This window comes from Coturnix japonica, chromosome 1 (genome assembly GCF_001577835.2).
Source record: "Coturnix japonica isolate 7356 chromosome 1, Coturnix japonica 2.1, whole genome shotgun sequence".
Lineage (NCBI taxonomy): Eukaryota > Metazoa > Chordata > Aves > Galliformes > Phasianidae > Coturnix > Coturnix japonica.
The window spans coordinates 151,334,091-151,360,702 of NC_029516.1; the positions used below are offsets into that span (position 1 = coordinate 151,334,091).

At 47.1% G+C, this 26,612-nt stretch overlaps 3 protein-coding genes and 1 long non-coding RNA gene across 7 annotated transcripts in view; 3 read left to right on the forward strand and 1 right to left on the reverse strand.

The window, feature by feature from the left end:
• Positions 1–753: 753 nt before the first annotated feature.
• MLNR (motilin receptor) lies at positions 754–5,656 on the forward strand. The gene is made up of 2 exons (XM_015851823.2): positions 754–1,575; positions 2,684–5,656. The coding sequence occupies exons 1-2, from the start codon at positions 825–827 to the stop codon at positions 2,980–2,982; spliced, it is 1,050 nt and encodes a 349-aa protein (XP_015707309.1). The 5' UTR covers positions 754–824; the 3' UTR covers positions 2,983–5,656.
• A 1,652-nt stretch (positions 5,657–7,308) lies between these two features.
• CDADC1 (cytidine and dCMP deaminase domain containing 1) lies at positions 7,309–18,838 on the forward strand. Its single transcript, XM_015851822.2, has 9 exons — positions 7,309–7,460; positions 9,401–9,495; positions 10,469–10,646; positions 11,548–12,126; positions 12,523–12,572; positions 13,121–13,290; positions 13,790–13,979; positions 14,197–14,257; positions 16,284–18,838. Exons 1-9 carry the CDS (start codon positions 7,379–7,381, stop codon positions 16,352–16,354), a joined length of 1,476 nt encoding a protein of 491 aa, XP_015707308.1. The 5' UTR covers positions 7,309–7,378; the 3' UTR covers positions 16,355–18,838.
• A 451-nt stretch (positions 18,839–19,289) lies between these two features.
• CAB39L (calcium binding protein 39 like) overlaps positions 19,290–26,612 on the reverse strand; it is a 59,868-nt gene continuing 52,545 nt past the window's right edge. For all 3 annotated transcript variants that reach the window (XM_015851826.2, XM_015851825.2, XM_015851824.2), the window contains one exon: positions 19,290–20,793. In XM_015851826.2, coding sequence (XP_015707312.1) covers positions 20,614–20,793 — 180 coding nt within the window. In that variant the 3' untranslated portion in view covers positions 19,290–20,613. The remainder of the gene's footprint in view (positions 20,794–26,612) is intronic.
• On the forward strand, positions 23,391–26,279 carry LOC116652761. Of its 2 annotated transcripts, none has more exons than XR_004305945.1 (2): positions 23,391–24,697; positions 24,788–26,279. It is a non-coding gene; the product is annotated as an uncharacterized LOC116652761 (long non-coding RNA). The 2 variants fall into 2 exon arrangements; XR_004305946.1 differs by having other exon boundaries at positions 23,391–24,074.

Sequence of the window (26,612 nt, forward strand, 5' to 3'; positions counted from 1 at the left end):
ACCTTAGAGCGGGCATGTATCGTACTTGTTCATACGTCCCATGAGCTGTGCTGTACTAAACTGTTGCTGCGTTACATGAGCAATGGCCAAGAGCTCGGCCTCCCAGTGAGCGGGACGGCCTGGCTTCGAGATGTACTGTACGTTTACGTTGTATTTCCCACCTGTCACGTTGATGGCCAGGCCGATTCCTCCCCCGAGCGCGGTGACAACAGGTGTTTTGTAGAGCCCTCCCCCCCCGGTGCCGTGTTTGGCACCACATTGAGTGGAACAGCCCAGAGATTTCTTACGGTCGAATGTCTCAAATGGTAAAGATTTGTTACTACAGTGAAGCTGCGGTGACTTCTGTTTTTCATAGTAAAATCCAAATGAGCTCCTATTTTTGATAGTCATTTAAATAGTGTATTTGCCATTCGAGCCTCAGTGCGTATGACTGCATTGAAGACGTTTTTTAATGTAATCTTAATTTTACCTCATATTCTGTACATTCCAAAAAAAAAAAAAAAAAAGAAAAAGAAAAAAAAACGTAAAACTTTTTAAAGTGTTCTAGTTACACTACCAAACATATCACTTTGCAACTGTACAACGTCGGACTTCATGAAGATGAAAGCTGTATAGTCTCATAGAAAATGCATAAACGATGTAGCAAAGTACCTTTCGGATCTGTGGACAATAAAAGCATCCTCCTTTTTCGTCCTTCGTCCCTTCTGTTCCTCCGCCCTCCGGCCGGGGCTGGGCGGGGCGGGGCGGGGCGGGCCGGGCCGAGCCGAGCTCGGGGCCGGGGCCGGGCGCTGAGGGAGCTCGGTTCGGCCGCCGGACCCGGTGCCATGTGGGGGAACGGCAGCCGGGCCGAGCCCTGGGCCGCGCCGCCGTGCGACGAGTGGCTGTGCTCGGCGCTGCCGCTGCGGGCGCTGGTGCCGGTGACGGCCGTGTGCCTGGGGCTGTTCGCCGTCGGCGTGGTGGGCAACGTGCTGACGGTGCTGGTCACCTGCGGGCACCGCGACGCCCGCAGCACCACCGACCTGTACCTGGGCAGCATGGCCGTGTCCGACCTGCTCATCCTGCTGGGGCTGCCCCTCGACCTGTACCGCCTGTGGCGCTCCCGGCCGTGGATCTTCGGGCGGCTGCTGTGCCGCCTCTCGCATTACCTGAGCGAGAGCTGCACCTACTGCACCATCCTGCACATCACCGCGCTGACGGTGGAGCGCTACCTCGCCGTGTGCTTCCCGCTGCGGGCCAAGGTGCTGGTCACCCGGCGCCGCGTCAAGGCCGTCATCGGCGCCCTCTGGGCCTTCGCCCTCCTCTCCGCGGCTCCCTTCTTCTTCCTGGTGGACGTGGAGCAGCCCGACAACCGCACCGACTTCAGCCGCGAGTGCAAACCCACCCCGCGGGCTCTGGAGTCCGGCCTGCTGGGCATCATGTTCTGGGTCACCACCTCGTACTTCGTGCTGCCCGTCGTCTGCCTCTGCGTCCTCTACGGCTTCATCGGCCGCGAGCTGTGGCGCAGCCGGGGCCGCCTCAGGGGTCCGGGCGCGGCCCTGCGGGAGCGGGGACACCGGCACACCGTCAGGATCCTGGGTGAGTGCCCCGGCCACAGGCTGCCTCCTCTGAGGGCTGCTAACCGGGGTTTATGGATATCCGAAGGGAGGTGGAATGGGTGAAGCTCTTCTTGGTGTCCTGTAGCAATTGGAAAAGTAATGATCTCGAACGTAGGGAGTTCCACGCTGACGTGTGGAAGAGCTTCTTTACATTAAGGGTGACAGAGCACAGGAGCAGGCTGCCCAGGGAGGTGGTGGATTCTCCTCCTATGGAGTTATTCGAGGCCTGGCTGGATGCCCATCTGTGTGACCTATTGTAGGGAACTGCTGTAGCAGGGACTGGACTCAATGATATCTTGATCTCTTCAGAAAGAAAGCAGTCACCCTTTAGTCCCAGGGCTGAAGCTGGGTTTGATGCTATTCCCCTTTTCAACTGTGAGTGCTGTTTATTTCTATATATACTTCCACATATCTGCATATCTCTGTATATCCATATGTTTCTGTGTGATGATTCTTGCTTACCTCCAAGGAGCTGACAGGGTTCTGCATGTGATGTATTCCAGGCGCAAACTCGCTTTGGCTTTATTTCTTTTGCTAAGCTCTGAGAAACATGAGGGATCCTCCGCAGATGATGATTCGCTTCACTTGCATGTATTTATAAACCAGAATGATTCATTACCTGTGGGAATACGGTGATTTATGTTATAGTCACCCCATAGGCGACCCTTTAAACCACACACTTGGCTGTTCCACATCTGCTTCAGCCGTGTGGCTGCTGTGTTTGTATGTGGTAAAGGTGCTGTGCTAGAACTGCTCTGCCCTGCAGTCTTGCTTTGAGAGCGGAGATGCATGTAGGGGACATTTAGTCTGGTTAATTGGAGGAAGTTTCTCATTATACAGGTGGTGAGGCAGTGGCACAGGTTGCACAGAGAGGTGGTGGATGCCCCATCCCTGCAGACACCCAAGGTCAGGCTGGATGGGGCTCTGAGCTGTAGGTGTCCCTGTTCATTGCAGGGCAGCTGGACCAGATGGCCTTGAAGGGTCCCTTCCAAATCAAATCATTCTATGATTCTATGAAATTGAGAATACAAGATGACTGTCGGATTAACCCACCCCTTAACTACGGTTTGTATTCTTTTGTCTTGTAGCTGTGGTGATCCTGGCCTTTGTAATTTGCTGGTTGCCTTTCCACATTGGCAGGATCATATTTATAAGCACCCGGGACACCAGAACGATGCTGTTCTCCCAATACTTCAACATCTTTGCCCTCCAGCTGTTCTACCTGAGTGCCTCCATCAATCCCATCCTCTACAACCTCGTCTCACAGAGGTACCGGGCAGCAGCTTTCAAGCTCCTGCTGCCATGTCGGCGTGTGAGAAGAGCTCTGCTGGGATCGAAAGTGTCCAGGGCCTACACAGAGACCAGCAGTGGTATAAGACGTGGGTAAATGGGCGGCTCTCAGGCTGTGCCCCAGCAATGGACTTCACAAGGCATTCCAGGCAAGGAAGGGCTCTTCCTCCTGCAGAGTCACAGAAGGGTGGACATCTACCAGGGCCTTGGTAGTGTATAACTCTGTGTGTGCTGAAATACTTGGATTTTTACCAACGGAGCAAGCAGGGACCATAAAATAACGAGAATGATGTGAAAGCCAAGACTAAAGGAAAAAGCTGGACGATATTACTGGTAAAACCAAACTGGGTTTGGTTTATTTTGTGTTTGGCTACACTTGTTCTCTACAATTCCTGGTGCTTTCTGAACATCTTAACATCAGGGACTGCAAAGCAAGGAGTGACTGGCAGAGAGCCTGTGCTGTTTAAAAGGAGTTTCTCATCATGAGATGGACACACAAGGAATTGCCCACCGCCATCAGCACTTATGAAAGGAGGGGACATGTGTTTTTGTTAACCAGTCTTGCAACCATGAATGGGAGTTTCCAGGCCAAAGTTAACTGACTCTTCCCCTGGGAAAGCTTATCCTCTGCACTCAGCCCTGTTGATCTGCCCCGTGCCATTAAACACATCTCTTAATTACTGGCAACCAATTTAGATAGCGCTGCTTACATCCTCTTGGCAGTGTTTGGTTTAGCATTAGTGTGTAACCACCCAACAGCGGGCTACCCCGGTACAGAGGTCGTGAGGTTTGAGATTCCCTTGGGGTAAATTAAGGGGAAACGTCAACAAATGGCTGGTTAACAATTGTATTCGAATTATGTATGCCTGGTGATTTTTGGTGCTATATAAGAAATCATAGAATCGTAGAATGGCTTGGATTGGAAGGAAGCTTAGAAACCATCTGACTCCAACCCTGTGCCATGGGCAGTGCCACCCAGCAGCTCAGGCTGCCCAGGGCCTCATCCAACCTGGCCTTGAGTGCCTCACTCCCTTCAAGTACAGAAGGCTGCAATGAGGTCTCCCCAGAGTCTTCTCCAAGCTAAACAAGTCCAATTCCCTCAACCTTTCTTCATAGGAGAGGTGCTCCAGCCCTACATGAATCTTCATGACCTTCCTCTGGACCAGCTCCAACAACTCTGCATCCCTCCAGTGCTGGGGCCCACAGGTCTGGATGCAGAATTGCAGATGGGGCCTCACATTAACCTTCTGCTTCTCAGTCTCTTCCACAGTGCTCTGTCATGTTCTGTTCTTGTGGTACGATGTGTCGAAGTAGCCAAGCTCCCCTGACCAAGCTGCATGCCCAGCTATGCCAGGACCTACAGCTGCATTGCAAGCCATATAAAACAACATGCTAGCCTTGCTCCAAAGGTCTACAATACAAACTCAAGCTTAGCAACTTAGGCACAAGTGTTTGTTAAGCGGGGAGGGCTACACAGAGTTACAGTGCCTGGACAGTGAGAACATTTTACCTCTACATCTTTCCCGCTTTCCTCCTGGCTGTATTGAGATAAGCCTGAAACAAAAATCAATGAAGTGAGACTGCGCTTAAACACACGTTCTTAGCGCATACTGAAGTTACCATCTGGCCTACCTGGAATGCAAAGACTGTTCAAAATCCAGCTTAGGAATCTCAGCACAGTAGAGCTGAACCCTTCTCCAGCCTTAAAAGCAGGACCAAACTCATTGTTTGACTCTGAGTCACCAAATGAAATACCTGAAGGCAGAAAGCTCCCCAGCTCCTGGCACATAGGAGCGCACTCCTCACATCAGCTTCTCTGCAGCTTTGGGGCTGGGTTGGTTTGCTTTTGCTAGGTGGTGCCCTTCAGTAAAACACATTAAAAGGACAGGACAGCTGGCACATTGCAGAGGTAGGAGGAAGAAAGGAAAACTGTGTGGCCACGCAGCCCTCTCCTGCGTGCCTGAGATCTGCTGGTGATGCCTCTTCTTTTTCCTCTGCCTGCAGAGCTGCACTGGTCCTGCTGCCCACTGCTGGGCTGTGTGGTACCTCCTGCTCTTGGCATCCTCCTGCTTCCTGCAGCAGGCTGCGAGGAGGGGTCTGGTGTGCTGGCCAAACCGTTTGTGTCCCTGTGATAAATACCCTTGTGGGAGCAGTACAACAACACACGCAGCAAACCACATTTGTGAGCTCGTAATGCCTTTTAATTAATGCTCCGTCCCCATTAGGACGTATAAATCAAGTTGGCGAGTTTCCTTAGAGTTACCAGGCCTGGAATGGCTGTGTGTGGCAGTCAGCACCAGGCTGAGTAAGCAGAAGGCCTGCAAACAAACAGCAATGCTGGGTTATTCATGCCAACAGCAGTGCACAGGTGCAGCTTGGCTGTATTTAAAAGGAATGCTTCACAAGTCATTTGACTATTAGGAAAAGAGGCAGAGAAGCGATCAGTGATCTTACACAGTGCAGACCCTGTACCTATACAGGCATTAAACAAGGGACTAGAAAGTCGCTCTCCAACTTGCATCTTCATTTCCAACTACCCAATGTCTGTGCTCATAATGTAGCTGCACGCTGCGCATAGAAGCCCACAATAAATTCAGGATATGATATTCCCTTGGTTTCACGTAACTTCATTTGCATTTGCAGTCACTGTTTCTCTTCACATGACTCTACAATAAAATCCATCTTAGCTTATCCAAATTGGACAACGGCTATTTGAAATCTATTGGAAAAAAAATTGAATTTCTGTTCTAAAATAAATGTTGTGGAAAACAGCAGTAATACCAGTATTTCTCTGTTATTTAATCAGTTTGATCTCCCTGTGTTAATCAAGGAAGCAGAGCGTGACCGCCCCAGCAGGGACACCCAGAGCACGGTGCACAGGGCCACGTCCAGGTGGCTCTGGGAGATCCACAAGGAGGAGACCCCACATCACTGGGCAGCCTGTGCCAGTGCTCCATCACTGCACAGCACAGAAGGGCTCCTGGTGTTTGGACGTCACCCTGATGTTCGGTGAGCTCAGCCTGATGTGAAGAACTGACGTTCCTGGCTCAGCACCTTGGATTTGCTTTGGCAACAGGCTTCACTTCATCCAAAAGAAGCCACTTGTTTGTTGAAATGGCTGCCTGCAGATACGCCTCCAGTGCCTTAGGGAACAGCTTACAGCCTGGTGTCCTGTTATGATGTGCCACTGTGCACAGTGCATTGTGAGGATTCCCTGGAGTGAACCAGTGGGAGCTGGTGGCTCAGCACAGCATCTGTGTTATGGCTACACCAATATGCGCTGTGAGAGGATGGGGGCAGGGATGGAATTAAGCCTCCTGGGCACTTGGTACCAGTAGATCCTAAAACATTTGATCATGGGGCAAAGCACAGCATTTCCACTATTACCACAGGCTCAGCCTGTGGTAACTATTCCACTATCACCACAGGCTCAGCCTGTGGTAACAGTGTATATCAGTTATTTGGGCTCAGCATCCTGATGGCATCAAGTCAACACCACGATGCCCACTAACCACGTCCCTCCTCCTTGATTCTCCTTAAGTACTGCAAAACCAGATCGTTTTTTTGTTTCTTTCTTTGTTTTTAAGAGAAAAACCCTGAAGCAAAGCTGGGTGTTTCTTCCACCCTGTGGTGAGGAGGGCACCTCAGGAAGGCGCCGCTCTATGAGCGCCCCCTAGTGGGGACCAGCTGTGAAGCAACTCCTGCCCTGCAGCCCTCATACCTCATTGCATTGCCAGAGGGCAGCCCTGTACGGATATTTTAGGATCATAGAATACCCCAAGTTGAAAAGGACTCCATTTCCTTTTCATTTCCTTCTTTTCAGACCTTTCTTGCTTCATAAAGTGCACCTGTGTGATAGCAGACATCTGTCTCCATGTGTAAATGTAGCGGGGGCTTTAGGGATACTGCATTTAGTTCTAAATAGGAAAACAAAATGGAGATCTCGCCTTCCTCATCGCTGAAATGTGGGACCAATCTGTCACACAGGAATCACATCATAAGAAAAACAGGTAATCTCTGTTATGGGATGGGGAAAAGCCCAAGCCAGCCCCTCTGACAGGACACATCAGACATGCCCAGTCTCCAGTGTGATGCTACAGAGAACTGGTATGCTCCTATGTTCCCCACTCGTTTATATTGGGTTTATTTGTGCAAGCTGTTATCTGTACCACAGTTATACAAATATCATCCTAAAAGAATTCAAGCACCTGGCAAATGCTTATCATTAGCCCAGCTGTTTCACTTGCCACGTCACTTCTGAAAGGCATATTCATGTCTTTTCCCAAGCCCACAGGAAATCTCATCTTGGCGTCTTAATAAGTTGGACACCTCTGAGTGCCTGCAATTAAACAAGTTAATTAACCCCCCGCTTCCCATTGGCAGAAGCACCCGTCCATCCGCGGTGGTTGCCACGGGGACGTCCGTGCCGCTCCTCCGCCCTGAGGGGAGGAGCAGCGCTATGGGGGCGGGCCGAGCGGCGGGCACCGGCACCGATGCACGGAGGGGACGAAGAGGAGGCGGCGGCGAAGGGGCCGCGAGTGAGGGCGGCGGGCACCCAGACCGACAGCATGGCCGGTGAGCGCCACCACCAGTCCGCTGCCAGGCGCCATGGGGCCGGGCGGGGTGATGTGAGGGGAGAGCGGCCGCTAACGGCCGGGCTGAGCGTGCGGCCTGCGGCTGGGGCTGCTGGGTGCTGAGGGAGCGAGAGACACTGGCAGGACGGGTTTGGGCAGCTCCTGCCCTTGTGAGGGCACATCTGAAGGCTGGGTTGGATGGGGCCATGGGCTGCCTGAGCTGCTGCCCCCATGGCAGGGGGTTGGAGCTTAATGATCCCTTCCAACCTAACACATTCTGTGATTGTTTAGTCTGGAGAAGAGGAGGCTCAGGGGAGACCTTATCACCTACCTGACCTTATCATTACCTGAAAGGAGGTTGTGTTGAAGTGGGTGTCAGCTTCTTTTCCCACGTAACAGCTATAGGATGGGAGTGAATGACCTTAAGTGTTGCTTAGGAGGATTCAGGAGGAATATTAGGGACAATTTCTTCTCAGAAGGAGCAGTGAGACATTGGAACAGGCTGCCCAGGGAAGTGGTGGAGTCCCCATCTCTGAAGGTGTTGAAGAACCATGTAGATACGGCACTGAGTGGTATGGTTAGTGGGCATGGTGGTAATGGGCTGGCAGTTGGACTGAATGGTTGTAGTGGTCTTTCCCAGCCTTAATGGTTCTATGATTCATGCACAGCTTTGGGCTGAGGCCTACTGGCTCTCCTGGCAGGCAGTGGGGCTGTGTCCTGCTGCCTCTGTGAGAATCCCACTCTCAAGCAAGAGAGAGTATTTTGCTTTGCACGTGCCTTCTGTTTTCCCTTTCCAGGTGCTTTAAGGTCATAAGGATGTCACCAATCTCTTTCTTACCCGCATTCAGAACAGTGTTTGTTTCTCTATGATGCAGTCTCATGAAAGACATTCAGACTTTGAACTATGGATTCCCACATTGCAAATCAGGCATAATTATGTTCTGAGCCACATCTCATGGGCATGCCCCACAGCAGAGCCTCCAGCATTGCCCTTCACAGCTTGCTCTCCATAAACACACACTGTGCCTCACTGCAGCGAGGTCTTTGACCTGCAGGAGGAAAATTGTGCCTTGTGTTCCCTATCTTAATAGGGAAATAGGCTTTGATGCCTCCATTTGATTGGAAGAGAGCATACCTGACTTTATTCTCGTTAGCAAAGAGTACTACTAAGAGTGCAACATGTTCTCCAAAATGCCTAATATGTTCTTCCCTTCTGTGTGAAAAACACTGCAAAAATGCAGTCTGGAAATGGTATCCCAGTCATGGGTTGCATGCGTTTTAACTGCTGCCCTAAATGCTTGGGTTCACAGCTCTATCATTAGACTAACCTTCTCCCTTGCCAGCAGTCATGTGAGACTCAAAGCAGCGCAAGGTGTTTGATGGTGATTCTTTGCTACCCTTTAGTTGCCCAGTCACAGCAAGAGGTTTAATTTTTTTTTGTTAAAACCTAAGTAAAGTTGAAGCAGACTTAACAGGTTTCTCCATAACTTAGAACTTGTGCCAGGTTTGTTTTTCCTTTCTGGAAGCCTGGACGTTTCTGAAAGAAATAGGATCTGGTAGCATAAAGGTAAAGAGAGGCCAGGTACTGCTCAGGCAGTTAGCTAACTCTTGGCAGTCTGATCTACTACTTGATCAGTCTGGTGGCTGGCAGCCCTGCCCCTGGTAAGGGAGTTGGAACTTGGTGATGCTTGAGGTCCCTTCCAACCCAATCCATTCTATGATTCTGTGGCCTTGTCTCTAGCTCTGGTTGTGTTCTTCCTGGCAAATTTATCTCCTAGCCTAGGAAAGAAACATGGAATCTGGTGTGTCACTTTGGAAAGGTTGCTAGCATCTACTCTGTGGCACCTCTGTGACTAGGGTATCTATCTTAGTTATTAAAACAACGTTATTTTTCTTTGTAAATACTCTTGAATAACTATTTCTTTTTTCTTCTATTGGCAGGTCAGATCCCCAGGCTTTCTAAGGTCAATCTTTTTACTTTGTTCAGTCTCTGGATGGAGCTCTTTCCTTCTGCCGAACAACAGAAGAAATCACAGGTAAAATGTCAGAGCTTACCGTTAATTGGTCTTTCTGAATGCTAACAGCTTTGTAACCTAACTATTCTGTACAGAACAGATAGTCCAGAAAGCAAAAGCTGACAGGTTTTTTTGGAGTTTGCTTAGAGGTGGAAGAAAAGAACATGTAGGTAACTACCTTAGCGACAAAAGCATCCTCCAGAATGAGTCTTCTGCATAGCTGCCAGTTACACGTCAAAGTCCAGGGGTGTTTGTGGAGTGTCCTGGAACAGGGAGTCTTCATTTGTAGTCAGAGTTCTTATTATCCTCTTTCAAATGATTACTTCTTTGTGCACGGCAGACCCGTGTGCTGAGATGCATCGCACATATAGCAACCAGGACAAAGAAAGGTATGATAATAACTTGAGTGACAAGTAGTTTTCAGAGGGTAGTACTGTATGTCCCAGACTGATTGCTGAGGGGTAGATGAACACTATAGTAACTTCAAATACAGTTTGAAATTTAATGATTCAGTTAGGAAAAGCACATGGGTTATATGGGGGGCTTTGGTACAGCCCTATCCCTGTAACCACAACAAAATGCAATAGTTTAGAGCCAAGCGTTTGGATTACAGCTGGATTGCATAATGAGGTCTGTTTAGCAAGCATAATCAACAGGATTGGGAACGGCTGTTTACAAGTGTAGATAGTGATATGACAAAGGGGAATGGTTTGAAACTGAGACAGGGGAGGTTTAGGTTAGAGATTAGGAGGAAGTTTTTCACTCAGAGGGTGATGATGCACTGGAACAGGTTATAATAATACTCGGGTATTAAGATCCACATATAGGCATCACCGCTGCTTCGTGGAAATACAACAGAGGTTATTTAATGACCCATATCAAAATGTGGACTGGGAAGGAATGTATTCCGTTCCTGGTTGATGAGTTTTACCTGGGGAAAAGCTGTAATATCCCTATGGGCGTATTGCTAATAGTCATGCATTGTTTTCTACAGGTAAAGAAGAGCGGTCTGGTTGTGGTGAAAAACATGACGATTATTGGTCTTCATTGTTCCAGTACAGACCTGCATGCTGGTCAGATTGCACTCATTAAACACGGATCGAGACTTAAAAACTGTGATCTTTACTTTTCCAGAAAACCATGTTCAACTTGCTTAAAAATGATTGTAAATGGTAAGTGCTGATTGCAGTGTAGTGGGAATAAATGTACACTTGCCACTGGTGGTGTCAGAACAACCGTTTTCTCTTTGATTATCCTTGCTGTGAGTGCTGATTGGCAGCTTATGGAAGCCTGCACTGTTATTTTCCACAGTACTGAATGTGCATTTCCTGAATGTGATGATCAAGATAGTAGGGTTTGCTAATAAGACCGTATTTCTTTATGCAGCCACTCTTGTTTGTGGTGCCTGTCTCTCGCGTGGGTGGGATGCAGCACTGAGATTCTGACACACCCACTGCACTCTGCCAGAACAACCCTAGGCCTGATGAGCAGATCTAGATCACTTCATTTTTAACTTGTCCTCTCATTGCGTGTTAGTGGCACAGAATAAACACTGTGCAGAAATCACAAGGGAGTACTTTTAAGGCTTCCTTCTTCCAAGTGAGATGAAGGCAAGACAGCTTATTCACCTTCTGATGCAGGATCTGCTGCTACAGCCCTGCTGGAAGATTTGGATTTGAATCTCAGCAGCAGTTTCTATCATCATGGACTCTTTATGCATTGGCAATGTGTCTGCCATAGGTAGGATGCAAAAATATGCTGCCACAAAGATGTTAGAACTTAAGAAATTTCTGCTTTTGTTAATGAAATTTCTGCTTTTGTTAATGATGTGTTTGGACTTGATGATCTTCAAGGTCTTTTCCAACCTGGGTAATTCTATGATTCTATGATCTAGTTATCAGGTAAGCTCTTGATACTGGCATCTACTAGCATTCTTATTGCCCAGCCATACTTTACACAGCACTTGGGGCCTAAAAAGACTAAAAACAGGGTTTGGCAATAATGTATTGATTCTGAGGTTTGTGTCCCACTATATTTAAATGGCTTCTTTTTCTGCATTATCTTCTCTTCCAGCTGGGGTGAGCAGGATTTCTTACTGGCCTGCAGATCCTGAAATCAGCTTGCAGAGTGAGGCATCCAATCCTGTGACGACCAGTGATGCAAAGCTCGATGCCAAAGCAGTAGAAAGGCTGAAGTCAAACAGTCGTGCTCGGGTGTGTGTGTTACTTCAACCCTTGGTGTGCTATATGGTGCAGTTTATTGAAGAAACTTCCACCAAGCTTGATTTTATTCAGAAAATAGCAAAATCTCAACCTGACTTTAATACTGACTTTTATACCGCGTGTAGGCAAGAGAGAATAAAAGAGTATGAAAGTTTATTCCTGATTTCCAATGAGGAAACACACAAGCAAATATTGATGACCATAGGACTGGAGAACCTCTGTGAAAATCCGTACTTCAGCAATCTTAGGCAAAACATGAAGGATCTGGTCTTGGTCTTGGCCACAGTGGCTGCCAGTGTCCCTGTCTTTGGTTGCTTTGGATTTTACAGCAACGAACCACAGCCAACAAATGAAACATGCCATCAGGGTTTGCCCCAGGAGATTGCAAGGCACTGTATGGTACAAGCCAGGCTGCTCGCCTACCGGACAGGTGAGTCGTTACAGCAGGCGGATAGGAATAGGTGTCGTGTGAGTGAGTTGCTGATTATTTCAGTCTTGCTTCTTCTATTACATTTCCTAGTTTGAATATTACAATATATGTAAGGAATGGCAGCAATTAAGTAATAAATATGAGGTTTTGTTGGTTTGCAATTTAATTTGCACATGTGTTCCTGCATACATATTGGTTGCTTCTCAGCATCTGTCAAAAAATGGCCTTCCTGTTGAAGCACCCCCAGTTTTTGCAGTAGACTCTCGAGACTTTGAAGCTCTTGGTCTCCCTGCATTCCTTTCTGCTGTCCACAGAACAACCTTACTCTAGGGTGTAGTATATTAGTGTGTATATAACTTACATGTGTTATTTACTGCTAAAATTTATGTGTTTTAGAGGATCATAAAACAGGAGTTGGAGCTATTATTTGGGCAGAAGAAAAATCAGTAAGTATTTTAAAAGTTGCCTTCTCTTGCCCTCACAATTCAGACACTTGAATCTGCTTTGGGCTTGTGTTTCTTTTACTTTGCAGTGTGGGTAAACATTTGAACCCATGTGTAAACTTGTACACATGTGCAGTGCTGCAGAAAGCCCTGTACTTCTCACTATTTGGTACCTAACTTTTCACTGCATATGCTCTCAAGATGAAGGGGAAGTATAAATCAGTTCAGTAAGTGCCACGATGTATCTGCCCCTTTTTAACGTTTGCTTCCTAGTTGTCAGTATTCCAGGTGACCAAATCCTTTACACTTTTTGTTCCCATTATCAGTATGACTTGATAGAAGGGAAGCCTTTAGAGCCCAGTGCAGTCTGTTGTCTGTGGTGTTGCAGTTTTCCTGCATGGCTTCATGGAACATCTCTGTGCAGACATGCAGCAGTTGGCTGAGTTCTCTTCTAACTGCTTTAACTTGGCATTAATGCGTGCTTACAATGCTGTCATACTCAGTGCTCAGTTTAAACATCTCAACATTTCATAATTCACTTACTGTTGCAGAGAAGCTGTGATGGAACAGGAGCAATGTATTTTGTAGGCTGCGGTTACAACGCCTTTCCTGTTGGATCTGAATATGCTGATTTTCCACACATGGATGACAAACAAAAAGATCGGGAAATCAGGAAGTTCAGATACATCATACATGCTGAGCAGAACGCCTTGACATTCAGGTAATGAGTTGATTTTTACCACCAAAAAGAATTAGACAACAGTTTCATGACAGAAGCATGATGTCACTGTGAAGAAATGTGGAAAATCTGGTCTCGTTTATACTTACGGGGCAGAGCATGGATGTACACAGACACAGTCAGCTGTGGGGTTTCTTCAGGCAGAATCTAAGTGAACTTGGTTTTGAAAGGATATTCACTCCAGTGTGTGGCAGCCATCTTTCAAATGTAAGCCTCCAGTTCCTGATAGATCCGTGCCATAACCTGAAATCTGGGAGCGTGGCAGTTGTCGAGGCTCCTGACACTGTATGTGATGTGTGTGGAAAGGTAGGAGGGGCATTTCATCCACAGGTGGTGTTGTGTGCTCCTGCACTCAAGCAGGAATAAGCTGATGGTGAGAGCAGGTGTTAGATAGCACAACACTCCTTTGCTTCTTGTTCTTGTCGCCATTCAAAACTGTTAGGATGTAAATTGTGAAATTCTGTTTTCTGACTGCTTGTAGGTGTCGAGAAATAAAGCCAGATGAGAGAAGCATGATATTCGTGACAAAATGTCCTTGTGATGAATGTGTCCCTTTAATCAAAGGGGCTGGCATCAAGCAAATCTATGCAGGAGACATTGATGCTGGAAAAAAGAAAGCAGACATTTCATATATGAAATTTGATGAACTGGAGGGTGTAAGCAAATTTACCGTAAGTATGTAAAACGTGTTATGTACTAAAAGCTGGAGGTAGCGTTAATGAGAGGGTGGAGTGAGCAGTCACAGAGCTGGCATACAAGAGTGTGCTGTTTAATCAAGTGTGAGTGGCACTGAGAGGTTGCTCTGGAACCACTGGGGATTTTGTAGGTCCTTTCCAACTTATGATTCTACGATTCTATTAAACAAACTTTTTTTTCTTCTTTTACCAGTGGCAACTAAACCCATGCCACCCTAATGCTGTTGAATTCTATGATGCCACAACGAGGGAAAGTAAGTGTTTTTTTCATTAACGTGTTTTATGACTGAAGTCTGTAAGTAAGATCAAGCTTTAAACAAACCTGAATTCCTCTGGGGATTGCTTTCAGTTAGTTACATTTTTCTGTGAACGCTTCTCTAAACTTTCTGAATAGGTGAACTGATGGTAAATCAAAAATCTAAGCTTGTTTTAATAAATGCCTGGCACTTGCACACAATCTACTAACGCTATCGTTAAGATCATTTTAGACTACGTTACCATGTTTTATGTCGTCTTCTATGAAGACTTTAAGGGACTTGGAGTGCCATTCTTCTCAGAAGAAATTGGACTCTGAGTCACTTAGGTAAAGGAGAACCTACAGCAGTGTTTTTCAGTGAACGTTTATACGTACATTATTTCTTCCCTTTGTTATTTCTGAAGGTAACTGGGGCACAGGCCCTCAAATCCTTGTCTGCCTGCACCCTTGTAGTAAGGGAACTGCCACCTTCTGAAAGCAGTGTGTTATGCTGAGGCCTTTGTGTGCCAGAGAGGGGTCCTACCACTGGCATGTACGTAGGTCGCTCTGAAAGTAATGCCTCCTATTTATTTCCACGGAAACTACAGCAGATACAAAGAACACACTTTGACTGAGAAAAGTCTCATAAAAAAAAACACTCTTTTTCAACATAGTCACCATGATTAGCAGTTTATTTTCATCAGCAATGAACAAGAGCCTGCATATTGTGTTTGTAAAAATCTGTACCGCAGGAGGTGAGCGCTATTTCACAGCTGCTATGGTTGCATTTCCATTGCTAGGAAAATGTTGCCCACGCAGCCTATCTTTCATCAACAGATAGAAGTCGGAATGTGCCAAATCTGGACTACACAGTGGGTGTAGTAGGACAATACAGCCAAGGCTGCCAATTTGCTCAGCACTCTTCAAAGTGGGGCCTGGTTTGGCCCCAGTTGCAAAAGAAAATTTCACTTCTCTGGAAGTTCAAGCCTTCAGCTTTAGTCAGTGTCACAATGTAGTGGTTGCAGCATCGAGGTTTCTCTGAGTTCCAGGAAATCCAGAAGGATCATGCCTTCCCTATCCCAAAAGACAGCATACATCATCACTTTGTGCTCCAAGGGCTGCATCTCAAACATTCAGCAGGCATCATTGGGTCAGTGGGTGAGGTTTTTTCCGCATAGAGGAATTCAGTGGTACACCTTTGTTCCATATGCAGTTCCATGTGAGATGCGTTGTGTCAGAGTGCCCCTCTGCAACCGTCTGTCACACAGCAACAGAATGGAATGGGATATTGGTGGGAAAGTTCATCCTCTACTGCCACACTTCCAACATCCACCTTTAACACTGTGGGCCAGCACAGTAAGATAGGAGGCATTACTTTTGGAGCACCTGCGGTACTATCAGCCACCAGTCCTTAAAATGTTTCTCAGCCTGAGGTGAAAACCATATGAAAAAGTTTAATGATTTCTGTGCTTCAGGCAGAGAAGGCTGAAAAAAAAAAAAGCTGGCAGTAGCTCCAATCTATGGTCACTGCGCTAAGAGCATAAACAAGACTGCAGATGTTTTTGTAGCATATGAATAGCTACACACCACAAGCTGATTCCTAGCAGGTAGAGAGCTGTTGGGAAGCCTCTTCCCAGCAATTTCCTTACAGATGTGGGAAGAAAGAAAGAGGGAATGCTTCAGGGTGGTGTTCAGTAATCACTGCGTAATGTCAGGGTGTGTTTGTCCCTCCGTGTCATAATGGGTTTCAGCTGGAGAAAGATTCACCCTGTCTACCTGCTGTCTGACACCTTTTTAGCAGGCTTCATTTCTGTGGCAGTGTTTCCTTTGGGATGGCATGCTTTGTTCTCAATGCTGAACTGTTTTCATTTGCTGTCTTTCTGCAATGTATTCCTCTTGCAATGATTATTACATGATCCCTTCATGAGAACGAAGACAACCTCTTCCACCCCCACCCACTGTTACCCCAGTGTGCTTTTATGTGTGGAGTATTAGACCGTGCTTCCTCTTGCATTAACATTTCACTTTTGTTTTTTTTCCTCTAGATGGAGTTCAGAAGACAAAATCAATAGATGACCAGCAGCACCAGAACAAGAAGCTGTGTCTTGGTCACTAATGAATAATCACTTAAGCACTTCTGCATTCTTGCTCTGTGCTTTTTATAACGCAGCCTGTTTGCACTTTGAAATAATGAAGGATTTTATTTATTGTTTGGAAAGTGATTTTTAGAATAAGTTTATTTATGATGCCTTGAATGTTTTACGGAATTACTTGAAGGTCTTTTTTTAATTTAGAAGTTCCCGGGGAAAAAAAATGCTGCTTGTATTTTCTATGAAAGTAATTGGGTGGCAGATTGTTGTTAATGCATAAAAATACTGACATTTGTTGCTGGTAGATCAGAGGAATAATAAAGTATTCTCTCTTGGCTTGTTGGAGGGACTGAGGAAACAAATTTCTAAGTTCTGGGTTAGCAGAATGCAGAAATAAGCTGTGGTTCAATAGAGTGGGCAAAGGAAGCTCCAAGAAGACGGTAGGCAAGTCATCACTTGTAACTAGCCCAGGAAGTGGCTTTTGCTTCTCAGTCCGCTTGTGTAATGGAGACACTGCCACTGAGACAGAAATGGGTGTTAGATAAGTGACTGGGAGATCGTCTGTCTCTCATATATAACTTCTTCCAACTACCATGGCAGCACAGCTGTTTTCTTCTGTGGTTCTTGCAGTGCAGTGGTGTGTTCTTTGTGCTTCCTCAAGCACATCCTATCTGAATTATTCTAAACTTCTGCTGCCATCCTTAAAACCCGGGAAGGAGAATTGTGTCCTAAGATTCTGCTGTAGTTTCTCTTTGTTCCTTGCAGGCTTTGGATAGCAGAGCTGTGATGGGACAGCATGCAAAGCAGCGTAAGCATAGCATTAATTGCAGGGAGACTGTTCTCACCCAGGCTGGTCCTACAATTTAAGGTAGCTTCTTGATGCTCACAACTGCAGCAAGGAGCTGAGATTCCTTACGGCCCATCAGAAAAGTTCATATCAGAATTGAGGACTGCTTGTATCCTTTTACCACCATGAGAATTTGCTTGTAGTGCAGCTGGAGGGAGCGCTTTCTCTCAGTCTAGTGAAGCTGAAGACAGCTTTGGGCTGCTGGGTGCTGCTGGGTGCAGTCAGCAGCAGAAATCTTGCCAGGCAAGTGGCTGTTCACCACCACCACTGCTGCACTTTCCCAGGACCAGGGTGAAAATACAACCCTGTTTGTCAGCCAAGGGAAGGATGGTGAAATCCACTTTTTGCATCACACCTCAAAAAAGTGCATTTGCACAGCAGCTCTTGAGGAAGTATCTGAACTGCCACTTCTCTGTCTGAACCGCCACCAGGTCTTGTGGTCCAGAGCACAGGGGATGAGATCCTGGACCTGCAGGGTGTCTGTGTCTCTATCAGACAAGAGAGTCCAACTTGGGCCTGAGGAGGGCGTTCCTGTTCTGGATGTTGTGCAGCCTTCACAAACTGGTTTTCTTCCTCATCAGGTTTCATGGCTTGTAACTTCCATTTGAGGTTAAAGATGGATATGGGTGCTTCACAAACAAGACTGTCATTATCACCTGTTTTAAATCAAATCTTTTACTTTGTCATACTGTTTCCCTTCCATTTCTTGCAAGCATCCTGTGTTAGAGTGATTACTCTTGGCTTTTCCTACAGATTAGAAGAACACTGCCAAGATTAAAGCACTCCTGTACCCTGAAACCTTCGTGTTTCCATCATCCATCGGCTGTGCTTGAGGTAGAAGCAGGGAGAAAAGAGGTGCAGGTTTAAGGCCTCTTGAGGTTTTATCCTCATCAGTCAGCTGGTATCAGAACAGGGAAAGAAGTCTGTCTTTATGGGAACGGCTGAGATGGAAAAGTCCCTGCAAGGTGATGGGTGGCCTGGGAACAGTACGCACCAAATACCGCACACGTTAAAGAACTGCATCGCAGTGGATGCTGCTGGTAACCTTCATGAGGAGTTCAGATTTTACCTTCAGTTTTTATTGATGTTTGTTTTTAAAGGGATTTTTGTACAAAACTTTCTGTGAAACCTGGAATTGCTTCTAAGGCTGAAGGCTTGCAAGTCTGACCTGCTGTCACGCCAGCTTTGGACAGATTCCTCCTGAGCTTCACAAATGCCTGCAGGCTCTGATGATCCGCATGACTCTGCTTTGTCTCCTGCTGGGATTGCAGAGTAGGAACAACGTGAGCGGGGGTTTCTGTGAACCCCACAGGCCGTGCAGGCACTGCTGTGCTTCTCATCCTGCCCAGGGGAGGTGCATGAGGTCGGGCATCTCCTGCACTGCTGCTGCAAATGAACTGTAGGGTGTTTGTTTCTTACTTCCAAAGAAGAATGTATGTAAAGTTACGAAATGTAAACGCTTTATATTTTATATACACATATGACGTTTCTGTACACGTTTCGGGTCCCTTTTCCATTCGTTTCAGAGCAGCCCTTTCAATTGCAGGTATCAGCTACTGCAAACGCTTTGGTCTCTTGACTGAGAATTACAGAAATTCTCTGCTACTTGTTTGCCTTACAGCAAAAGATGTTTTCTGCTAATAAACGATTCCGGCAGTAAGTACTGAAGTGTATTGCTGAGCTGCAGATAGAACATTTGGCTGTCATTGCCTGGACCCAGTAAGCAGCATCGCTTGGAGACTGGAAAGGCAAAGCAGGCAGATGCTGTGCTCATGTCACTAATGAACGTGGTCACTGTGCACAGCAAGGAAAGGCAGAGAGGTGTCAAACACTGCACTGCTCATCCCTCCTTCTGCTTCCCAGGCTGTACAGTGCCAGTTCTGCAGCTCCCCCAGGTGCCGAGCTCAGGGAAACACAGAGCTGTAGCCGGAACTGCGCCCGGGCCGTGAATGAGCGAACAAAGAAACAGCAAATTACATCTTCAGCTCGACAACCCCACCTTTATGTCAGCCTCTCCTCATGCTGCAGCCAGACCACAGCCTGGGATGCCAGGAGAGGAATTCAGCTCTCCCAAAGGGCAAGAGGGGGAAAAAAAAAGACAACAGTCATAGAGATATGGCTTATTCAGTAATCATGCCTTTAATAGCTGTAAATATTGTCTTTTTAAATTCCAGGCAACTAAGAAGTGCATTTTGGTGTGTATATCTGACATCTGAGGGAAAAAAACAAACCAATACAAACCCATGACTCTACAATCTGTTCAGTTTCATCCATTTTCTATAGCACATAAATAAAAGTATCAGTCACCCCCAATATGCAACAGCTTTGTGAAGGAAAAAGCCTTGCTCCACTTTCACAGTTGAGTTTGGCCTTCCTACCTGAAGCATCAGCGCCAGCTTTGGCTGCAAAACGGCCTTACAACAAACAGGGCAACTTGGGGCTTCTGCTGGCAAGAAAACTCAAGACAATTCCACTCCTGGCTTTCAATCTCTACATCCTGATGAAGCCCCAGAGAACACCTTCATTCCCACTGGGAAAAAGAAGACCCCACGCTGTCCCAACACACCCATGAAACACTGTGTGGATCACAGAGCTTATCTGACTTCGAATGTGAGCAGGGCAATGATTGTCCCTGCGGAACCTGTACCCATGTGTGAATGACCAGGGATAGAAAACAGCCTTTGGGCTGCTCCAAGGCCTCCACCTGAGCACTCAACCAACGCTATGAGAGCAGCTCCCTGCAGCCCCGGGGCCACACGGCAGCTCACACCAAGGCCACATCTCAACAAGAGAGGTGCTCTCACCTTCCTCCTGCCAGGCACCCTGCAGTGCGTGATTCCACACAGCCAGGTGCCTTCGTCCAACATCCCCAGCACAGACTGAACAGAAAACCTCTGCTCTAGTATTAAAGAAACCTTAAAGACGAGAACACAAAAGCAAAGGGAAAACGTGACTGTTTGGGCTAAAAACCCAGAATCTGTAACTGCAGTTAACTCCAGAGACAAACGTACTCTTTCACAGTCATGTGTGTGCACAGCACTCAAAGTCACAGCTATGGGTGCAGAAGGAAAGCATCAGCCCACAGGAGCTCCTCATGTGCTCCCCAGCACGTGAGCCTGCCCGCAGAGATAAGCTAAGAGGTTCGTCCTGCTGGAGCACAAATGGAAATGTGGCAGAGCGGCTTGTGGTGCAGAGGGATTCTAAACTGACATAAATAATTCTAGTCTCGATTAAAAAGAATATATTATTCTAGGTTGTGTTTTTTTTTCTTTTAGTCTCCATGTAAAACCCCTCTACTCTTTGACATCTAGGAACAAAGACAAGATAAAAAACCCAGGCACTTGCCGTGCCTTCTCAAGCACTATTGTGGTGTTTAAGGGACGCTGAGGAACTTAACCAATGAGATTAATGCCTACAGTGGAAAATGAGCAGAGTCCTTCAGGCCGTCGGCTTCTTCAAGTCTCGGATTTGCTTGATCAGGTAGTTCTTCTCATCAGTGAACTGCTCGTCATCCGTCCTCTCTTTCTGGAAATTGCTCAGGAACTCGATGAGCTTGGGTTGGTTTTTCAGCAGGATCTCCACGATGGGCTGCGTTTTGTTTGGGCTGGCCACAAAAACCTGCATGCACACAAAGAGGGAGAGGAGCCGTCAGTCACAGCGCTGCCCCTGGACACTGCTCCCCAGCCACGCGGGCTGGCAGAGCAGCACTGCACACACCTTGTCCCAGGGCACGGAGATACGGACATGTTGGTTCAATGCAACCTGGAGCAGAGCTGCACCTGCATGTGGTATCATTTCCCCTCCATTCTACTCCATGTTGATGAAGCGCTTGATTGCAAACCCAGCTGTTGAGAGCAGGCTGTCCATTCTCAGCCTCCCCCCACACGCAAGTCTTACGACATTCGTTAATTATAAGTAGAATGGAAAAGCTCCATGTCAGCTTTGATATCCTTTCCATACTAACCCAGGCCTAAAATTAGCCTCGCCAGCTTTGTTTTGGTTTGGAAGACACGTCAGAGGCTCTGCTTCCCCCGTCCTAATCCGATCCCGACAGCGTGGAAATTTACAGCAGGCAGAGCAGCACTGCGGGTGCACCCAGCCCTGGTCTGCCCTCAGCGAGGTCGAGCAGGGCAGCGGGCCATCCTCGGGGAAATTCTTCACTCGGGCCCTGGCACAGCTGCCCAGAGAAGCTGTGGGTGCCCCATCCCTGGAGGCACTCAGGGCTGGGCTGGATGGGGCCCTGGGCAGCCTGAGCTGCTGCTGGCACTGCCCATGGCAGGACATTGGGACTGGGTGGGCTTTACAACCCAACCTACACGATGGCTCTGTGATGGGACACCCAGACACTCACCAGCACTGGGCATACTGCTCTTGTCAAATAATCACTTGCTAAAGCTTAGCGGAGCTGCTCGCTCATTTTCCCTCTTGTAAAACCCACAGCTCTGAACATCATCCCTTGATGCTTTCACATTTTCTCCAGCATACTGACAACAGGAACTCAAGGCCAGCAGTGGCAGGACCAAAGGAGGTGGGGGCTCAGCCAGCACACCCCACACCCCGGAGGAGTTCCCATGTGGGTTGGTGCTGAGGTTGCCATGGCTGGTCAACAAAACAGTGCCGAGTGCTTGTGCAACGACACAAATAACTTGAGCTATTCACTACCCAACGAGAAGAAATTAAGGATGGACAGAACTGGAAAACCGCCAGTTTCCCTCTGAGCCTGTTCAAACCAGAATAAAAACAAACATCTGCTGACAGCACAGAATGGCATTTTGTCCTGCCCAGCGCATGTGGCACCATCACTCAGACCATGGCTCCCGCAGGTTTTTGCCCACATGCAGAGCTGGGCTATGTTGTGCCATGTGGGAGATGCCTGCACACAGCTGTGTGCACACAGTGACCTGTGCACGGCCAGGCCGCGGTCCCGCTGCAATGAACAGGGACATGTACAGCTTTATGCCACATACAACTGTGACTTTATGAACACAATATCCCTTCCCTTGCAAAGAATGTAGATATTCTGCTATTGATCTGTTGTTTTCCCACAGCTTGATAAACAGAGGCTGGAGATGTAAATCTGAATGTACTTGGCTGATATCCACCCTTTGCCTGAGGTCTCGTGGTATGAGAGCTCAGCTCTGGCTCAACAACAGCAGCCCTGCACCCAGCCCACACTGATGGAGGCCAGAAACATCCAGCACCTGGGCTGGGAGAAGCCCCACGGCAGCTTCCTTGGAGGAAAGCAATGCACAAGCCTGCAGGCAAGGCTGAGGAAAACAACAGGATGCTGCTGCAAGCTTCTCATTCCAGTGTTCAGCTCCCACTCTGTGACATCAGACAGAACTTAGAGGTTTCAGTGGTAAACCCACATTTCAAACTCGTTCTACACCGGGTATTACCAAAGTCAATAAGGAAAGAACTCGGTTTAATAGAGGATGTCACATCCTGCTTCTCCTGCTGCTTGATTACTTATGGATTATTGCCTTCCCTGTGCAATGCTGCCAGGCTGAACCTTCACACACACCACCCTGACAGACCGTCCTGCTCAGTGTTGGTGGGGACTTGCAAAGAGAGAAAATAAAAGGACCAGAAAATCCTTGAGATGCCATTCAATGCCACAGCCAAGCAAAGAAAATCAGTTCTGCAAGTATCGACCCAGCAGCTTCACGCAGCTTGGGATTGGGACCCCTGTATGGTTCTGCTTGTAAATGGGCCCCCCATTCAGAGCGCTGCACTGTCATAAAGATAGAGATCGATCTCTGCACAAAGCAATCATTCTGAATGCCTGCTGGGACATTCTCACTCAAATGGGGTTCCTCGTGAAGTCTCCTTCACCCATGACTTTGTTATAAGGGACTTAATTCTTATACATGGCAGACCTAAAACAAAGAGTATTCCTATAAAAATTCCAACCCTAAGAATAGCCCTTTCAGCACAGTTCTGTTAAGCGAATATATCTGAAAGGACTGGAATGAAAAATCAACTGAGAAAAAGTTGCCCGAAGTGGAACTGTCACTCTCTTCTGCATGAGAAATCAAACACCAAAATCACTTGGTTAGAGAATGCGCCCTCACTTCCTTAGGAGGCAGTTTTTCACTCAGAGGGTGGTGACACTGGAACAGGTTGCCCAAGGAGGTTGTGGATGCCCCATCCCTGCAGGCATTCAAGGCCAGGCTGGATGTGGCTCTGGGCAGCCTGGTCTGGTGGTTGGTGACCCTGCACATAGCAGGGGGTTGAAACTGGATGATCATTGTGGTCCTTTTCAACCCAGGCCATTCTATGATTCTATGAACCAGCAGCCATTGCCATCCTCAGTGAGCCCAGCAGAGACAGACAGGACACGCTGCTACACACCCGGCTTCAGGCTCAGATCCAGAGGACAGAGCCGGGATGGCCCCATTATGTGTCTGTGTGCAGAGCAGGCTGCAGCAGGCAGAGCTGCAACGCGCATGGAAGGGAATGGAGGAATGATAGCGAGGTCACAAAACACAGTGTACTCACTCTATTTTTAGATGTACACAGTAAAATATATCTTGCTATATGTCGGCTTGAGAACAAGGATTACATAATCCCAATTTGCTACTCCAGGGTGTTTTCCTCAAAATAACCTATTTGTTTTTAAGAAGCCTTTATCTGTAAATGCACTGGGTCACAGGGTGACCTGTGCCTATATCTGAGGGAGAAGGAAGAAGGCGGCGTGGGTTAGCTTTTCCTAAGGAGTCAATTGATTGGAAGGCCACAGTCAGAGGGTTGTGGTCAACATCCCTGTGTCCAGGGGTCCGTTCTGGAACTGGTATTCTGTAACCCCTTTATTAGTGACACAAACAGTGGGATTGAGTGCACCTCCAGCAAGTCTGTTGATGACACCAAGCTATGTGATGTAGCTGATATGAGAGAAGGTAAGGATGCCATCTAGAGGGACCTGGACTGGCTTGAAAAGTGGACCCAAGTGAATCTAATGAGGTTCAACAAAGCCAAGTGTGGTACATGGGTCAGAGAAATCCCAGATACATGCAGACTGGAAGAACCGAGAGCAGCCCTGCCAAGGACTTGGGAGTCCTGGAGGATGAAAAGTTGAATGTGAGCCAGCAGTGTGTGCTTGCAGCCCAGAAGGTCAACTGTATCCTGGGCTGCATCAAAAGAGGAGTGGCCAGCAGACAGGGGGTTAGAATTGGATGGGCTTTGGGATCCCTTCCAACCCAAGACAATCTATGAGATACTGGCTAATCCCCCCACACACACCCCATGGGACATCCGGCTCTATATAACCAACAGCCTTCAGGGTGATGCTGCAAGGCAAAAGTTCCATCTTGCTCCAGCAACAGGAGAAGGAGAAAGAAGCAGCTGGGAGGAAGATCAAGCATGACCTAGGAGGAAAATGGAAGGAAGCACTGCAAGAAGATACTGTCTGTTCTAGATTTCTTCCCCCAAGGCATCCCAGCTGAGCAGAATGTTCTTAGGGCAAAAAGGGGCACCAGCATTTTCCCCACCAAACAACCTGCCAAGTATTTTTGCACTCGAGGTGCTCATCATTCCAGTCTCTCTTACAGTTTTGAATCCTCAGCCATTAGAAATTGCCTCATGGACTCACATCTCTTTTTTTTTTTTTTAGGTTGGCTGCAGCATACGAGAGTCAGAACTCGAATGCTTACAGAACAAGTACTTCATTTCAAAGGTGTCTAACTGGTGAAACATCTACATCAGGAAATTTAAACCTAAATCTTTTGGCAGCTCAGTCAGAGCAGCAATACCCACTTTTCAGCAGATCTTTGATTTCAAATCACTGCAGGCAGCATGCTGTAATTTCAACCAGGCCGTAGAGGTATTTTGTGAGCACAATCTAAAAATGCAGGCAGGGTTTAATATTTATGAGATTCAAAGCTAAGGACCAGAGTTCTCTCCCAATTACGCTAGCACATAATTATTACAGCTGATAAGAGAACTGGGCTCGGGGATGCTAACCCAGAGACAGCGAGCAGGGACACTGCAGAACAAGGCACAAGAATGGAGCTGTGTTTTCCCATTCTCCTGAATACTTAAGGATTTCCTTTACTAGTTCTCCAGCAATTCAAGTTCAATTTGAAAAGTGAGGTCAGAGGAAAATGCTTTTCTCTGACCTTTTCTACAAAGCTAATTCACAAGATGATTTTCTATAACATCTTCTATACCTCCTCTGTCCACCTGAGAGAAGCTGAATGCAGATAAGCCAGCACCTCCCAGTCAGGGAGCTTTGCTTCACCTCTAGAGTTACTCTGCTGTGATAAACAGGCAATTTCCAGCTGGTTGGGTTCTGCTCTGAGTCTGCAATTCCCACACAATGAACACTGCACATACAAGATAGCATAAAGCACTGCTTTAATGCTGCTGATGGGTACTGCTGGCAAAACACAGCAACATCCCATGGAGGACAGTATCTGAGGACAGAGTTTGGTGCTTTGAACTAAGACGATGTAATGTCACCATCGTGCATTATCGATTTTGCTCAGCATGATGTCCGTGGTGTAGCAACTGCAAGTGGTTGAGCAAAGCTGAGTCTACAATCCCTGCATTGTAACTGGAAATGCGACATGAGCTGTGGGTGAAGGAGAAGGAAGGAACGGGAAGGCAGAATGGGAGCAACACAATGGGAGGACACAGTTGCACACTGGAGTCATTGTGAATTATTCAAAATCCTTTCAAATGTTTCTCAAAATAGTAAATTCAGCTCTTCCCAAGGCACAGGCTGTGCCTATCATTAATTCAGGACCAACAATTCATGTGTTTCATACACACAAATATGGCATTTCTTCACAGAATGGCAAACAGAGCGTAGTCCTCTGAATCCTATCTTCCACAGGTATCTCAAAGCTGCAAGTCTTTTGAACCTGACTGCTCCCATAACCTGGAGCCACAAACCTCCTGGAAAGGAGGAGAAATTACTCGTGGTGGTTCTGCTGATGATGGAGGAAGTCAGCAAGGAATCAGCTTACCAAGCTTATGTCAAGGAGAGATTATTTTTTCTTCTTTAATCTTGCTCAAGACTTTTTTAGTGGGGGAAATGAAAAGCTTTTAGGAGAAGCTGTACATCCTAATATTCTACGATCATAATGAAAAGAAAAACATTATTTTGGTCTGGTAATTATTTAAGATTCTATTAATGATGAGTGCAAAAGGATGGAAAGATTGAACTCATTTCAAACAAGACTTACCAAATCTTTCTAATGCCTTTAAAAGCAAATTGCTCTCACACTGGTGCACAGTACTTGTACCATCTACTTTTGATCTCAACTAAGAGTTTTAAGACATTGTGGGGTTTTGTTGTTGTTTTAAATATACTTACCCCAAATCACATTGTAAAATGACATAAGAGCTGGGGAAAGGGTCCTCAATAAAATCAAGAAGCAGTGCATTTTGGTACTGTTACCATCCATTTCATCAGTGTGTGAGTAACAACCTTC